This window comes from Mustela nivalis, assembly GCF_964662115.1.
Source record: "Mustela nivalis genome assembly, chromosome: 18".
Classification (NCBI taxonomy): domain Eukaryota; kingdom Metazoa; phylum Chordata; class Mammalia; order Carnivora; family Mustelidae; genus Mustela; species Mustela nivalis.
The window spans coordinates 22,589,489-22,608,047 of NC_139037.1; the positions used below are offsets into that span (position 1 = coordinate 22,589,489).

The 18,559-nt window shown below is 37.0% G+C and overlaps 1 protein-coding gene across 8 annotated transcripts in view; it reads left to right on the forward strand.

Moving 5' to 3' along the window:
• The window catches only part of CDH8 (cadherin 8), a 376,484-nt gene that overhangs the window by 118,153 nt on the left and 239,772 nt on the right, over positions 1-18,559 (forward strand). For all 8 annotated transcript variants that reach the window (XM_082712375.1, XM_082712377.1, XM_082712374.1 and 5 more), the window contains one exon: positions 10,512-10,806. In XM_082712375.1, the coding sequence (XP_082568501.1) occupies positions 10,512-10,806 (295 nt within the window). The remainder of the gene's footprint in view (positions 1-10,511; positions 10,807-18,559) is intronic.

Below are 18,559 nucleotides of genomic sequence, written 5' to 3' on the forward strand. Positions count from 1 at the left end.
TGTGGCTATTTCTGTTAAATCTGGACTTTGATCAGGATCCTCTGTTTTCTTAACAAGACTTTGAACAAGACAGTTTGCAAAAGCTCAAGGGATAATACTGGGCAACACAGCTCAGTTATTATTAGGCATTGTGATCACAGAAAAGGATGATCTGCCAATGTCACACCCTATTTTATGACCCAAACTAAACTCTAGGTTCATGTAGTCCTTTTAAACTTCATTTGCAATGTTCTTCCAAGGTCACAGCATTTTGATTATCCCAGTCTCTTTATAAATACAGAATTTCAGAGAGAGGAGATGACTGTCATTTGGTTATCCACTGTGTTCTTTCCCACTGTGCTCTTGTCAGTTATTTGGATAACAAGATACATCCTGTTTAGCAAGTAATTGTAATTAGCACATCAGAAATCTAACTCGTATTTTTGACTCCTCTTAGTTCTCTGGTTAATCAAGTTCTTTTGAAACATAAAGAACATTGACATGACGTTTTTGTAAGATTTTCCCCTTTTTCCACAGTACAACTGAATGTTCCACTGTAAACTGATCTTTTGAAAATACCCTGGATACTTCAAATATCCATATTTGTTTAAGATCTACTTGTTTTTATGGCTAATAATCCTGTGGTTTTTTTTTTTTAACTCTTATTCACCTTGCTTATATTGTGTATTATTACATTGTATAATTATTTGACACAAAAGTTCCCCCTTTCATATCTCTGTGTCTCTAGCCATCTATCCATCCATCCATCCATCTTTTCTTAAAACATTATATATAGGGGCACCTGGGTGACTCAGTGGGTTAAAGCCTCTGCCTTCGGCTCGGGTCATGATCCCGGGGTCCTGAGATCGAGCCCCACATCCGGCTCTCTGCTCAGCAGGGAGACTGCTTCCTCCTCTCTCTCTGCCTGCCTCTCTGCCTACTTGTGATCTCTGTCAAATAAATAAATAAAATCTTAAAAAGCAAAAAACAAAAACATATATATATAATATATTTATGTATTTATTATGTATATTTTTGTATATATACATTATATATATACACATTATATATATAATGTGTGTGTGTATATATATATATATATATATATATATAATTTTTTTTTTTAAAGAGAGAGAGAGAGCATGAGTGGGGGAAAGGCAGAGGGAGAGAGAGAGAGTCTAAAGCAGACTCCAAGCTCAGCAAAGAGCCCGACTTAGGGCCCCCTCCCTCTCACAACCCTGAGATGTTGATCTGAACTAAATCAAGGGTCAGGTGCTTAACTGTCTGAGCCACCCAAGTGCCCCCTATCCATCTTTCTAATTAATATAGATAGAGTTTTTCCAGAACATTAGTGGAGTGATTGTTAATTGTTGAAAATTAAGTATGTACCAATGATTTTCACATGAGAATGTCTTAGAGTTTGTAGTTGAACTTCTGAGGACTATGTCTTGTTTAGTGTAGGATGGGGAATAGTGCTGAGACAGAATAATTTATTATGTTTTCCCAAAATCAATCTTTTAGTGAGAAGCTCTGTGGTCCTTCTAGTCCGCCCACTCAGCAACATGTCCATCTGTTCCTTTATCCATTGATGCATGGTATTTAATGTGTGTTGGAATCTAAATAGAAGATGGCTTAGACTCTTACTCAGCCTACCCTTTATTCTATTATTTCCTTTATCCATGAATTCTCCAATAAAACCATCTAGCTACGCATCCTCCTTTCTGTGATTATCTTATCAACCAGTTAATCCATCCATCCACTCGTTCATCTGTGCACCTAAATCTAGTTTTAGTAATTGGTCCACTATGGCTATTCACCTACACTCTGGCTCACACTAGCATTTATTCAGTGATCCAATGCCTAGTGACTGCTGTCCCCCTAATTCTAGGCTTACAGTTATCAGGTAATAAAAATTTTTTTTTAATTTTATTTGTTGATTATACCTCAATAAAGTTGGGGGGAAAAAAGCTTCCAGATGTATTAACTATCATTGCTTATTTAATGGGTAAATAAGTATAAAAAATATGATTTTCGAGTGCCTTGCCCAATGGATGAGTTTCGTCCCAGATCTCATTGTATTTAACTCAAGAGATAGCATTTTTCTTTAAAGATTGTTTGATTGATTGATTGATTGATTGATTTGGCTGACAGAGATCACAAGTAGGCAGAGAGGCAGGCAGAAAGAGAGGAAGGGAAGCAGGCTCCCCGCCTAGTGGAGAGCCTGACATGGGGCTTGATCCCAGGACCCTGAGATCATGACCTGAGCCGGTGGCAGAGGCTTTAACCCACTGAGCCACTCAGGCACCTCAAGAGATAGCATTCTTATTTTTATTATAAATCGATGTTATCTGTTGAATTCTGACCAGAAATATAATAGACAATACCTACCATTGTAATTCTAAAATATTGTCTTCACAAGAATTGACCTTATATGCATTTTTACTTTGATATTTTAATTCCTTAAAGATATCATGCCTGTATCAGCATTAATTTTGTCACATTTTAGTCATTACAAAAACCCTAAAAGTAGGGTATTAAAACTATTATTAAAATCTTTTACAAATAAGAGAACTGAGTTTTGGGGATGTTAGGAAATTCCTGAGTATTGTATAGTTTTTCCTAATCTAGCTCTGTTCCTCATCAGCCCCTTATTCTAGACTCTGCAATATGAACTACTACTCTACAAATCTTTAGTTGCCTTACAGAAACATACTGACTTCCAAGCCTAAAAGATTTAATATATTCACCAGGCTGTTATCAGCATACATAAGGAAAAAAAAATGTATCTAACAGAAGGGAAAAGGGGAGTCCAATGTTTTGTTTTGTTTTGTTTTGTTGTGATTACTTAAATGTTGGAGACTCCAACTCAGTGCTTAAAGGGAAAGAGAAAATCTGAGAATGTAGAAGTTCAGTGTTCTTAGAGCATTTTTAAGACCATGTTGGAAGATGAGCTCAGTTAATAAGCTAGCTTTTATATGATATCATTACAAAATTAATCCATCTAATTCTCCTTTCTCTGAATACTATCGGTAAGGATGATTTGACTCCTACTGTGTGTGGATCTTTATATAAAGGCAAATTTTACTCAACATGATAGCTTAAATATTCCAAATACTATTTATCATCAGCACATTGCTTTAAAAAATGGGAACTTTCTTTATTATGGTTTGACAAAGAGATATGGATTTACTGTGGCACTGACACTTCATATTTCCAAACCTATGAAGTCTAGACTGAAGATGGAAATTTTGCCAAGGTCATGAATGTTGGCTTGGGAAGTCTCTTGGCAAAAAGCCTGCCAGCCTCCTGTTAATATTCTCCTTTTGCATTCCTCTTTAGTTGAGTATTCTGCCTTTCTGGGTCTATGTCTATTACATTTCAAACTTTTATAGGATGAATTAGTTCATAAACTGTGCCTGTCCTGTATGGTTTCTTACACATGACTGCTAAATGTGTACATTCAATATTTTCATTCAGTAACAAACTGGTGAAGCTTTTCCGTTCTGTCTCCTTCTCTGCTAGGAAAATGGAAGGTACCCACCTAACTACTTACATGCTCCTGATGATCTCTCTGGAATTATGCTAAAATGTATATGTTCTAGAATCTGATTTACTGAGTTACATCTGGATCTATCACTGTCAATTATATGTGCTTGAGAAAGTCACATGAGCTCCTTATCCATGTAAAGTATTGCCAAAGTGCAGGATGTTAAGATAGGTCTTGTGTAGGACCACCCCCGCCCGTGAAATTAGACTTTAATGAGCATTTACTATGTGTCAGGTGTGATGCTTGTTGCTGGGTACGATGTTGAATATTATATGTAGACATCCTTCCTGTGTGGAAATGATCGATCGATCTATCTATCTATCGTCTCAATTCAAATGAGTAGTTCAGGAAATGCATTTCATTTTCTGACTATATTTTTAGATCCCTACAGCCAAAGAAAGGAGTTCACTTGGACTTGCTTTTAATTTTCTGTTTCTCTAGACACCAGTTCCCATGGCCAGTGCAAGCTGTTCAATACTCACACCAGCAACTGACAGAAAATGCAAAGAACACATGTCTGAGATATAGATGGTATATCTTTGGCTGTGGTGGTGCTGTAGGAAAATAATATTTTGTGAAGAACACAGGGTGCTGTGTTTTGTTAGTTTAATCAGACTAACTGTTAGACTGTCTCTTCTTTAGCTTTTTTACCTCTTAAGACACGCTTAAGGGCAACTTGGTTTATATTGAGAATTACTTTGAAAACTGTTATTTCACTGAAAGCTTGTTTCCTCAGAGTGTGTGATCACACGAGTGTTTGCCGACTTCATCTTAGGAAATGTTGGGGGTGCTGTTCTGCCTATTACCTAACTTTAATCCCTGCTCCTTCTTGGTGGGGAGAAGTTTGGAGATTTGAAAAGAACCCTTATGCCCTATTGCTCAGTCTCTTTACCTGTCCTTTCAAGCTCCTAGCAGCCTAAATATGTTTCTGATTTCAATTCAAGTTCTGCATTCTTATTATCTTGGAGACTTAGGCCAAAAACTTATATTGTGTCAAAGTCCCTAATGCCATCTTTGATACAGAATGGTTGTGACCAGGATGAGATTATCAGTTTCTCCCTGACAGGCATGGTAGTAGATACAGAGAAGACAGTGCTAAGATGTAATTTGATTCAAGAGTGCTAAGCTTGCTATCTCCTCCAAAGGTGAGCAGATTCATGAAAAACAAGGATCAGTAAGTGACAGTTTTATGCTTCATTGATCCCTGTTAACCTCTTCAGGTTCCGAATGATGATGATGCTTTCTTAGCTAGCAACTTGGATATTTCTCAAGAGCAAGATAGGAAAATGAGACACCCTTCCATGATGTCGTTCTGGATAGAGTAGAATTTCAAATGAAGCTCTGATGCCAGAGCTAACCGATTTTCAGTTGATGAGGAAGTGATGAAGAAGTAATTTCCCCTGTAGTTCGCTCGATTCATCTGTCATCACTCACTCTAGAGAAAAAGGTGGCAGGATGGTAATTAAATCATCCTCCGGCATTCAAATAGGCACTAAGAGAAGAATCCATCTTCTCTAGACTCTCTTGTCCCAAGAGGACTTCAGTGTTCTGAGGGGTCCTGTGTGAGAAGGTTGAAAAGTAATCTGAACTATTTTTTTGACAGCTGCCAAAGAGATGTGGTTGACATTGAAGACTGGGGTGGGAGTGGGGGCTCTTGTTCTAAGAACAGTGAATTCTTCTATCACATAATTGTCATCTATTATCCATTTATTACTGATCTGTTACCCATCCGTCCACTCATCCTTCCATCCACATGCCCATCTACCATGTCTTAGTTCTTATGTTGGGTACGAAAGGGGAATACATACTCCAGGGCTATGGATTTAGAGTAGATTTGATTTTAGATCACTGGACCTAATCGTTCTAAATTCCTTTCTCTCTCCTTTTCAATCATTGTTTTGAATGTTGAATGAGATAATGTTATTTTCTCCTTTTCTTTCACATTGACTTTACTCCACAAAAACTTTCTGAGTTTCTGACAGTATGACAGACACCTTACTAGGCAGTGGAAATACAAAGGAAAATGCAAATGCAAATGCTTCTTCTTTCCTTGACTTTTGTAGTCTAAACTCATTTTAATTGGGGGGTATTATGCAAATATATAGAAGATGGTGAGGGTGTAATTATACTGATACTCACAATTCAGCTCAAGTATGTGGCTGTTCTATTATGATCCCTGAAATTGAAGACTTCATGTACAAGACTGGGATCACTCTTTGCACACCTGACACTCTCTGCTTCTGCAGCCGGCCTGTCGGACCAGAGGGATTAGAGTTTTGTCTGGCTGTAGACGTGACAGGTTTTGGGTGTCAGGCTGAACTCGAGAATTAAGCTTTGTTAATTGGTGTCTAAGTTTTCTCTCTGACCTCTTCTCCCTCTGTTGCCTGCAAGACCTTTGCTTACAGGCATACACCAACCTCTGTAATGTGACTAAAACAAAATTATGATAATGTCAGGCTCTTTACCAAAACCTTGTGTCTATGGACTCTTGTTATTTTTGTAGTCAAATCTAAACTCCATTTGTTTTCAAAACTCTGTGTAATCTGGCCCTTGCCTTGCCTTTTATTCTTATTTTTTGCCGCATTTTCACTCCTTAACTCAGTGCTCTAGCCATATTAAATCATCTTTGCTTTCTCTAACAGTATGCTCTGTCTTTTCTCTGGATCTTTATCTATATTATTACCTGTGGCTGGCATGCGTCTCCTCACTTCTTGGAGATCGGAAGTTTTAATCATTACTTCTTTGGGGAGGCCTTTTCTGTCCCTCCACACTCCATGTTATGAGTTAAGTTAAATTTCTGTGTGCTTTCATAGCCCTCATATCATAGCCTTTAGAGCATGCATTTGAATCTAGGAAATTGACTCTAAAGCTTATGCTGTGAAGATTGCCACTTGCTGATAGTGCATTCTGTGGAAAAGTTGCCTAAAAATCTCTGAATCACAGTAGTTTCCTTGCTGAAATGGAGAAATGTTATCTAGTTTTCCTGTGAGAATAACATTGCATTTATACGTGTCAAATGTTTATCAGACAATAATAATTAGTAGCAGTATATCTACTTACCTTCAATTTTCTGTTTGTGTTTCTCTCCCACTAACCTATGGGTCTTTGAGAGCGGGAACCATATATGTGTTGTTTGTAAACATTCTCTGTTCATATTTAGTAAATGCATGAGTGAGATCTTTCTGTACCATGACCTGGCCAACAAGTCATACCTCTCAAGGAGGATTTGTAGGTGTCCCTTATCCTACGTGCTCTGGCCCTTGCGAGAAGTCCTCACACTTCCGATGATGCACAAAATGTGAAAATTTGAGGATATCTTTTGCACCATAATCTCACAGAGAGGGTCTTGGGGTGGATTAATCTGTAGGAACAGGGAGGCTGCATGGAAGTGAGCAGGTTCTGACAGACTTATGTGACGAACAACAAAGAAAACAGCTTGTCTTCGAGAACCTTGAGTTCTTTTGAGAGAAGTCCAGACGTAGAGTCTTAGGAACTTTTGCTGCCTGCAAATTACTAGTCTTGCATACCCACAAATCTCTTATTTGTAAAGTCAAGTTGGTAACTTGAATAACCATGTGCCAGTATGTGTGTGTGTGTGTGTGTGTGTGTACGGGCACGCACGCGCATGTGCATGTGCGCTACAAGAATAGGATGAACAGACCTGGCGATTCACGGACCTGTACCCCTGGGGATACAAATATATGTTTATAAAAAATAAAAAATTAAAAAAAAAAGAATAGGATGAACAATGGGATGGACCAAATAAATAGAGAAACACAGTTTTCTGTGTTTCAGGAATACTATCAGCCAGGATCTGGATTTGACTGAGATTTGCTAAAAATGAATTTCCTGAAGAAAGAGGGAACAGTGTTGACAAAAGGTTTTTTGTTTGTTTGTTTGTTTTGCTTTTGTTTTGTTTAATTTTTCCCATTTTTTTCAGGATAGAATCTTGGGGAACTTACTTTCACTTGAGTTGCAACTAGGTTTCTAGCTGTGTTTTCAGAGAGTTGCAAATGGTTGAATGTGATATAAAATTAGTTTTACTTACTGTACCCTTACTTTGTCCACTCCTTTTTCTCCATTTCTCGAAGAGATTATCTCAGATTCCAAAATCAAATCTGCAGAGTAGATGTTTTATCCCTAAATTATAGGCAAAGTAACTGAAGCTCAAATAAATGCATTCATCTCTCCCATTTCATACAGTTAGAGACCTAAATATTAGCTTTGTTTTACTCCTTCAGAAACCCACGCTTTCCCCTTCTGTTCCCTCAGTAACTTTTAAACACAAGGGACCATAAAACCTGAATTAAGACTATATGCAACTTACTAATCAGAGACTATTGATAAATGTAAAGAAAAATGTGGTACAGATAAGTTCCAACACAAATGATTACACCATTTTGAATGACTTGAGTTGTCGTAGCAAAAATGCTGTGTGCAAGAGTTCGCCATCCTGGGAGGCCTGGGTGGCTCAGTGGGTTAAAACCTCTGCCTTCAGCTCAGGTCATGATCTCAGGGTCCTGGGATTGAGCCCCGCATCGGGCTCTCTGCTCAGCAGGGAGCCTGCTTCCCTCACCCCCTCTGCCTATCTCTCTGCCTACTTGTGATCTTTTTCTCTCTGTCAAATAAATTTTAAAAAATATTTTAAAAATATATTTTTTTAAAAAAGAGTGATGCATCCCAATACCTCTGAGTCTCAGGATTGCCTTGCATGTGGATGGAAACCTCTATGAAGGATATATTATTCAAATTTTCTTTTTTTAATAAAAATGCTAATGGAAATGTTAAAATGCACATAAATTAAAATGATCATAAATTAGGATTAATATCATATTAATGAATTATAATCCCACATTCATTAAGATAAAGTGGCATTTCAATATTTGCTCTTGTTAATAAATTTAACACAATAAATGATAGGGATACATTTGGAGATTCAATAAATATTTGATGTAATCATATGCTTTAACTTTTTAAAATATTCAAAAGTTAAGTAGGAGATCTAGATGCATTTGGATTCTTTGTTGCTATTTTATGTCTTTTTTTATATTCTTTTCTTTTCATTTATTGAAGCGCTAAATACAATTTAAATTGGTGAAGAAAGCAATAGAGCCTGTTCTGAATAAAAGTGATCCCAAGAGAACACAATGTCTTTTGAGTTTCTAGGAGTTTCTTACCACACAGGATTTTTTTTTTTTAAAGGAACAAGTATTTGAAATCTGAAATCTTATGGAGCAGTAACTGGACACACACACACACACACACACATACATGCATACGTACTGAAAATATGTGCATTAAGCACTATTTTACAACTATAGTTCAATGGATTTTTCTTTTAAAAGTGAAAACTAAAGTATGTATGTTTTTGTTTTATTTTAGTTTTTTAACAGGAGTCAACAGAGTATAAGGAAGATGTAACATGTGTTAGGACATTCCTATCTTCCTCTTAAGAGTAAAACTGAAAATTTCAAAAGCAGAGATTCTTTTTTCCTTAGTACCTATCGAAATGTTTCAGATAGAGCAGGTGTTGAGTACATTTTTGTTGCCCTTGTAACTGAACTAACATGAGTTTGACCCTTGGTGAGTCACAGATAAAAATTACACCAGGTGATGTTGCCCAAGTGAACTTTATTGTGGATGCCACAGGGAGTAACCAAAGCTGTGACTTCTTGAGCAAGGGTGAATGGGTTCCTTGTATTTAGGGTTAGGATGAATTTTTAGAAAAGGGAGTCTTGTCATTCATTGGATATAGAGGTTAAACTTAGGTTGCACGCATATGCCTTACAGAAACATGTGTACCTATCTATACATGTATGTTACATAAATGAGGCCCATGTTCCTCCTGGGGAGGAGATTTTGCTATTACAGTCAGGTAAAGGTAACTGTCAGTCACTCCGTGGGTCTCTCCGTGGTCCACCTGTGCAGGAGTGCGTCAGGGGTTAGTTCATACTGGGATGGGTGGTCTCCATCCCCGGAAACCTCCTCCAGGCAGTTCTTATTGCTTGAGTGATAGTTTTGGTTTCCATCATGGGATGTTATGCCCATAAGGTCTTTTTCCTGAGTTAAGAGATGAGTTGGAAAGAGAACTTAAGGAAAAATGTAGAACAAAGGTCAGCAAGCTGGGAAGCAGTAAAGGTCAGGTGTTGGAGTCTAGCTGGTCACGCCTTGACCTGAGATGAATCTGTATTTCTCTTGTGAAGTTTTGATTGTCCACATGGGTCCCTTGTTCTGGCCTCAGTGCTCTTCTCTGTAAAATGGGAATAATGTTCCTGGCCCAGAAGAATTATACAGATCAAGAAAAAAAAAAAAAGTCCTGGAGAATGTAAGATCTTAATATGCATCAGATTGAATTATTTTTGTTTTTATAAATGTAATAGGTAGATCTAAGTTGAATTCTGGGTCTACTGGGCTTGACTCCATCAAATACAAACCTTGGAAGGGTTATTATGTACCTTGTCAAACCTCACTTTTCTCGTGTTTCATGTGAAATATTTTAACTCATCAACCTTTGGAAAAATTAAGAGAATTATATAAGAAACAAATCCCATAGTTCTTGGCGCACAGAGAGTGTGATCTGTTAAAGGTAGATAAGATGAACTTTAAATAAATGTTTAATAAATGGATTTTAATATATGTGCTGCCAAAGTGAGCACTAAATAAATGTTTAATATATGGGAGAAATACATATATTTTTGTGTTTTCCTCTTGATCTTTTTATCATTCTAAATGCATGTCAATTTACACCAAACAGTTCCGAGTACTTTTAAAAATTGTTATGATGTATATAAATTTCATTGTATTTTCTTTTGATTGATGTGCATACAGTTTATAAACTCTGTGCACAACTACTGTTAGTCAAAGTTGATGAAGTTAAGATGAATGTAGAAAGAACCAACTTGATATTCAAATAGGAGGTAGTTAAGAAGTAACTTTGCAAGTTGCCCCATTGCAACAAAGTAACCAATGCCACTTTTCATTTTAGTTGCACACAGACCTGGATCCTGGGAGCAAAAAAATCAAGTATATCTTATCGGGTGATGGAGCTGGGACAATATTTCAAATAAATGATATAACAGGAGATATCCATGCTATAAAAAGACTTGACCGGGAGGAAAAGGCTGAGTATACTCTAACAGCACAAGCAGTGGACTGGGAGACGAACAAGCCTCTGGAGCCTCCTTCTGAATTTATTATTAAAGTTCAAGACATCAACGACAATGCGCCAGAGTTTCTTAATGGACCCTATCATGCTACAGTGCCAGAGATGTCCATTTTGGGTAAGTATGCTTCCAATTTCACTGAACTATTAAGAGTCATCTTTAAAATAGCTGCTGGCATCAGGGCTGGTGTGTTGCTGAATAAAAGACATTTATTACCGTCTTATCTCTCATTTGCATTTCCAAATCCCCTTTTTTGGCCTAAGTTCCACAGCTCAATAGCTTTAGTCCCTTAGTAATAGGAACTGACGAAGCAGTTTTATTAAAATATCTCTCCTTACAACGACAGTACCTCAATAGGCTGAATTTGTATTCCTCTCATAGACTTGTAGTTTGAGTATTGTTACTGAGATGGATTTATCAAGATTTGTTCCAACATGCCAGACTAATCCTATTGATATTTGCTTGATGTTTAATTATTTGTTTGTGTATATTCACATGCAGATGCAGTGCATGGAGAAATAGAAAATGGTCTAGATCTGTAGTGAGCCAGATATGGATTGAGCTGGTGGGTCAAGTCAAGAGTGAATTAGGAAATCACAGTTGCCAGAGACTTCTGTAACTGAACTTTTTGTAAGAACACTGCAGTCTCGGATGTCTCACTCTTACTTCTGCTGAGGCAGTGAAATGTACATTTTATTTTACAGAGCAGTGTATATTTCAAAACATGATTTTCTCCCTTTCTTTTTTCCTTGTGTGGATATGCTTATCTATCCTCAACCCCTGGCTTTGGTCTAGGAAAACCCCTGTTCCCAGACTTTATACTATAAGAGGAGGGGTTTTAGAGCTCTTCCTTATCTGACAAGAAGAGGCAAGATCCAAAATTCAGAATATAAGAGCACAAGAGTCATTCTTAGGTATGTAATATGTGCCCTACTTTATTTCAAATAGCATTTAGGACATCCTACAAGGTACATGTTGTGCGGCAAAGTCTAGTAAATTAGAAGCAGGGGAAATGATGAGACAAATAAAAAACACAAGTAGACATATAAGTTGAAGGCCAGAATTAGGTAAATAGGCTGGCTTTATTTGATTTCTTTTCTTTTAACCTGCAGTATGACTTTGGTAAATATACCCATTGCAACAGCGAATGAGAATTGATTTCAGGTCTTCTTATCTTACCCATGTATTTCTCCTGCCAAGACTCCATCCACTTTGCCTATATCTTCTGCAAGGAATTCCAGATTTTTGTTTGTTTGTTTGTTTTTGTTTTATTGTTTTTAATCAAAATCCAGTTGCTCTTCTACAGCTGGTTGAAATGACAATTTTTGTAGGGAAATGTCTATGGCTTTGGAGCAGGCAGTAAACTTTCTGCCTTCACCCTCCCAGCAGAAGAAACCCACAAATGAACAAAAACATCTCCATGTATATGCTCCCGTGAGAGTCTGACAGGCAAACAGGAACTTTTTTTTTCCCCCCTCTTCCTTTTTTCTTTGATGAACTCATCTAGGGAACAGAGTTTCCCTAATTCATCTTTTTTTTTTTTTTTAAATCCAGATGAGACTAAGATGTTTTAAAGGACTATTGATACGTACAGTGCAAACAGAACACTTTATCTTGTCTGTAAACAATGAACTGTTGATTTCATCTCATCGTTGTGATTTCTGCATCATAATGGCCACATCTATATCTTTATTGTAAATGTGTCAGACACTTCCATTTCTATGTGATATGAGTCATATACCTGATAAATATGTTGAAAAAGAAAACCCCCCAAACTTTTGCAGACTTCAAGATCGTTCAGCCAAGAAAAGAATGTTAAAGATAGTATTAGCTAATGCTGTGTGTAAGTATTTACCTGTAAATATATATGCATTTTCCCTCTATTTAAAAGATTTTTCTTGATAAGATAAGAGCAAAGGAAATAATCTATTCTAACATACACAGTTATTAAAAAAAAAAAATGTGTAGCTCGTGACATCTCTTCCAAAAACCTGTGGTTTGTGCTACACTTGAAAGTGTGGTTTTTGAAGTTAGATAGATGGAGTTTTGAATCCTGGTTCCATCCCTTATTATCTGGTTGACTTTGAAGTTCAGGGAGGATAAATTATTGCTTATTTTCCTGAGCAACAACGCAAAGAAAATAATTTCCATCTTGCTTTCATTGTGTGAGAGCATACAAGGAAAGGTAGGCCATCAAGTAACTAAGTGTTCAAAATTGGTTGTTGTTGTGGTTTTTAAAATTATTTTTATTAACCTATTTCCCATGTTACCTTTGGACCTTTCCTCTTATATTGATTTTATGCATCGGGTGCCTGGTTTCTGTTTGACTCCAGCCCCTCTGGTTCAAGGAAGCAGAGGCAGCTGTACTATTTTATTGTCAACTGTGAATTATTCCCTTCATTTCTCATGAAGGTGAATATCAGGAGGAAGGTCAGTTACTATCTCCTTTCTCTCCCCATTACCACTGTTCTCTCTCAGCCTGTCTGTTCCCTCCCCTCCTTAGTTCTTTCATTTTTCTTCCTTTGCTACTGCAGAAATGCCAGCACTTGCACCTGTACGCCCTGAGGAATGCCAGCAAGGACTAGGGATTTCATTGTGCAGAAAGTGAAAAATAAAAATTCTAATTGAGAAATTTTACCAATATTAAATTGAAATGAATGTGATGTTCAAAAACTGTCTGCCAGTTGACAAGCTGTCAAGACAAAACACACATATATATTTGCCCAAATGGCAGCCAAATTATTTTAGAAATATCTTACTTGGAGTCTGGAGACAGAGCTCTTTTACATTCTACTGTGAATTTCAGAACTTGATGAGAATTCACTTTTATAGCAATACCACATAAAGAGTGGCATGTGAGCTTCTCTGATTTTTTTTTTGAAGATTTTATTTATTTATTTGACAGACAGAGATCACAAGTAGGCAGAGAGGCAGGCAGAGAGAGAGAGAGAGGGAAGCAGGCTCCCTGCTGAGCGGAGATGCCCATATTGGGGCTCGATCCCAGGACTCCGGGATCATGACCTGAGACTAAGGCAGAGGCTTTAATCCACTGAGCCACCCAGGTGCCCCAGCTTCTCTGATTTTAACTGTGAATCCCACACTAACATTGTTGAAGTTGGGTGGTTGTTTTTTTTTTTTTTTTTAAGATTTTGTTTATTTATTTGACAGAGAGAGAGAGCGAGAGAGGGAACACAAGCCGAGAGAGGGAGAAGCAGGCTTCCCGCGGAACAGAGAGCCCGATGTGGGGCTTGATCCCAGGACTCTGGGATCGGGGCCGAGCCAAAGGCAGATGCTCAATAGCTGAGCCACCAGGCACCCCTTGAAGTTGTTTTTTTAATGCACATTTGCCTACACATACTGAGTTCCAGACAAAATAGATATTTTTAATGCCGTTGTGCATTGGCGTGATGGGTGTTTAACCCTGGCCATATGCCTACACCTGTGTTCAGATAAAATAAACTTTTATTGAGTTGAAAACAGAATCTCAGGTTATTTGGCTGCAGATTTGCCTTCTATTTGTGTAAGTGACATAATCCTTATAAGCCTTACTTTATCTGTATGGTGTGCACAGTGATCGCTCCTTAAGTAAATACGTTTAGAAAAATTCAGTGATTATTTTTGAAGTACTTGGCAGAGCATAGAGTTAGTGACCAACATGTATTAGTTTCTTTATAGTCATCCATTTGTGAATTACTTCTACTAGTAAGATTCAGTAAACTGATATGAATGGCTGAGTCAATGAAAAATTTCTCAGCAAGCCTTACCTTTATATTTCAAAAAGTGTGCATGTTGGAATGAACCCTGTTTTATTCAAAAGGGCATATTAGCAAAGGCAAGTGTGAAAGAATGAGAAGCCACATAGCGCTTAAGCTAGTAGGCATTACTGTGTTGTAGAGTACACAGTTACTTAACAGGTAACTGGAGGTATTTTTAGTTTTCTCTGAGACTCGGGGCTTTTCTAATGCTAATCAATGTATATTAAAAGGGTGCTATATGCCAGAAGCTGTGTTAAATGCTTTTAATATCTGTGACAACCCTGTAACATCAGTACTGATATTAACTTCCTTATATCTCATTATTTTTAATCAGAAAAATGGGGAAAATAATAGCTAATCCAAATCCAGATATTAAGTGGAGGAGCTGGGATTTAAATCCAGACATCTGGCTCTACCTCTCATGAGTTTAACCAGTATGCTGTACTAATCTTTGATAATATCTCCAGAGACTTTTGTTTATACGAGTACTGCGCTTCTGCTGCATATTTATAATAGTTAATATTTTTCCAAGGTGGAAGAGCACTTGAGGTCAACATACTTTGCAAATTAAATTGAAAACTAAGATGGCATTTGGAAAGGAAAAGTTTGTAAAGTATGACACAATTTTCAAGATAGGCACCTAGGCATTTGAAAAGTGTAACAACACTATATCACATAGAAATTCAAATAACAATAAAATTAATTAGGAGCCATGTGGTGAACACTGGCTCTTAATACAATAAAGATAAAGACTAAAGAGAGTGATTGAGATTGACTCTAGATTTGTGAATGCAAAAGGAGAAGGAGCGTTCCACAAAAACATGTATCAAAATATTAGAAAAAAAGTAAGTTCATTATCTTTGAATTGGAATGCTTTTAATCTTAGAGAATATCTCTTGGTCTTAAAAAAAAAATAAAGTCAAGCGTTCATTCTTAGAGAAAAGGGGTAAATGGAGTTCCGTAGAATTTATTTTTTCTTGAACAGTTTGAGATTGCATTGTTGACTTGATACACCATCATCATGGAAAACCTTGGGAAGTCCTTTCCACATGAATGCTTTTTTTCCACAGCCATCATGATCAGAAAATTTATATCAATATACCACTGCTCTTGAAAGCACAGACTTTGGTCAATTGTCTCCAATTTTTTTTTTAACATTAAAAAGATCAAATTCAGGACTGCACATGGATTACCATTGTTTCTAGAATGCTTCCATCTGGAATGATTCTTAAGATGTTTCTTTTATGACCTTTATCCTTAGAGGTTATAGAAGAATTAATCTATAGAATTCCTTTGTTTGATTTGTTTGATGTTTCCTTGAGATTAAATCTAGAATATGCATCTTTGGTAGTGCTATCACAGATCACATTGATTTGTATCAAGTGGAACAAGATTCTGAATTATTCCATTATTGGTGATAATAATTTTGATAATAATTTCATTAAGCTGTCACACAACTGTATGCATCCACTGTGAAGTTTTTTTTTTCTTCTTCTTTTTGTACCTAATGACAACTTTGTCAGCAGATACTTTGCACCTAGGTAAATATCTTATTCTTCATCAAATTACTACCCCCTCCCCAATTTTAGCATTCATTGAGGTTTCTTGGCTGAATTAATTATTACCATGACAGCTGCCACATGGTGGTTATACTAATTCCCTCATTCCATCTGCATTTATTACTTGACATTCTTCTCTAGGGAAAAGCTTGCTTTTCTTCCCATTTATTTGCTTGCGTATTTATTTATATTAGTTTGGGCTTTTAGATTTCTGTGATAATAGTTATGAATATCACTTATACCAGACTTGGCCATGACATGCCCTTGAAGTTGATTCTATGCCCTGTTGACATGCCTCTTCATCCTTTGGGTATAGTCTTATCACTGGCCAAAATGTTCTAGGCTTCTTTTGTACTCTCCCTGACCCAGCCGTGGAATTTGCCATTCATTCACTCATTCATCTATCTGTCTGTCTATCTATCTGGCTAGCTATCTGAAGGACAGCATGAGCAGAGGGAAGAGGCAGAGGGAGTGGGATTAAGCAGGCTCCCCACTGAGCATGGATTCAGGCACAGCACTGAGTCTCAGGACCCTGAGATCATGACCTGAGCCACAACTGCTTCAGATACTCAGCTGACTGAGTGTCCCATGGACTTTGCTAACTATACAGAGACACCAGGTTCCGTCTAAATGCGACTGGTATTATGGTGCCAGATTCAGGATATTGGTTGTATTTATTGCTACAAATGTGTTGCTACTCCCAAATATTCTCAGTGGACAGAATAAAGTAATGAATGGGGGCATGTGTATACACACACACACACACCGATCTCTTCAGAGTTGAATGGTGTTCCCGCTAAATTTTGTCTGCCCAGGACTTTAGATTAGGGTCTTTGTGGATGTAGTTAGTTAAACGGAGTTAGATGGAGGCAGAGACTGGGGGTGCGCTCCCCTAAGGAATGCCACGAGTTACTAGTAACCGGAAGGGGCCAAGGGAACATCCTTCAGAAGCAACGTGGGCCGGTCAACACTTTGATTTTGGACTCCAGAACTGTGAGAGAATAAATTCTTGTTGTTTTTAGCAACCCAATTCGTGATCATTTGTTATGGTAGCCAAAGGAAACTAAAATGCTATCTATCTTTTGAAAACCGTGAGTTCATCTCTTCACCTTCAATCTAAAGCAACACCAGAGGGTTCATTTTATATATATATGTTTATTTTTTCCTCCAACAATAGGAAACCCGAGTTTCTATATCCTCAGTATATTTATTATTTGGGTCACCCTTCACATCCTGTAAAAAAGGATTTCCATTTACTCTGCCGCTTAGCCCCCTTAAGGTCTCTCATGTTTACCTACTGTTGTATTCTCCCTCCATCTCCCTCCCCTTACACAGATTCTTCTCACCTACCCACACGTAATGGCTTTTGTACTAAATTGTGCAGTTGGCACACAGATAGGAATGGAGGCAGGGTACCGTATAATACTCCTTACTTTTATTCTCCTATATACCTCAGTTGTTTCTGATGGTATAATAGACCTGTGGCAACATTTTCCAATCTATATTCAAAATAAGTTTATGAAAAGGAAAAATAAATTCAATTGATAAACACTGAATTAAAGAAAAAGAAATACTTTTTGTGCTTCCGAGTCTTCAAAGTATTAATATATCATAATTTGATAAATTATGCTTTTATATGATCCCAGGAACTATTTTTTTTATAAATATGTTGTAGCACTAACATAGTTTTACACTACAAAAGCTTTACAAAGGCATGTCTGATGAGAAGATATTTTTGATTCTATGCAAGGCCACATGTTAGTTTAGCAGGTAGCTAAACAGTCAAATTTGCAATTTCTCAAGAGAGAATTAAAAATTATGATGACTGTAGCTTACATGGATTAACTTGTTATTCTTGTAATTGCCCAGTACTCATTTCAGTCACCCATAAAGAAGATCCCAAAGTAATAGAGATTCATTTTCATGTATTTTTTATTATTGAAGAAAATTTTTGTCACATAAGCTTCAAAGATCAAAGAATGTTCATACTAAAAACAGTCTTAAACCTCACATTCTTCTTTCTTATAATTTAGAGGTCATAGATTTCTTTCTTTCTCTTGGCGAGATTAAAAAAAAAATTGGTACCATATCTCTATTTTAAAGAAAAGATGCCTAATAAGGTGGAAATACATATCTTGATGGATTTGATTATATTTTTTTGTCTTGTTTGATTCAGAGTGCTGAACAAAACTGAAATTCTTTAGGAAAACACGGGTGAGAAATCATGGGGATTGAAATAAACACTCTCAAAAGAAATCCAGCTGCTCTCTACCTGATATAAATGCCTGTAAGAGCTGTGGTTCCAAAACTCTAAGATGACGTGAGGATTGTGTAGTTTCTGTTTTGCATAAAGAAACTCACCTTCATTGGGGATACATATTGGAAATACTGAAATATTCTTCTATCAGTAAATCTGAAATTATCATAAAGAAATTTAAAATACTTCAAAAAAACTTTGTATTCTAGGTCAAGGGTTGAGAAACCAAGGTAGGGTTCAACCGAGATAATCTGATGATCCTGTTGTCTTCCTTGTCTCATTGCTCTCGTATGAGAATT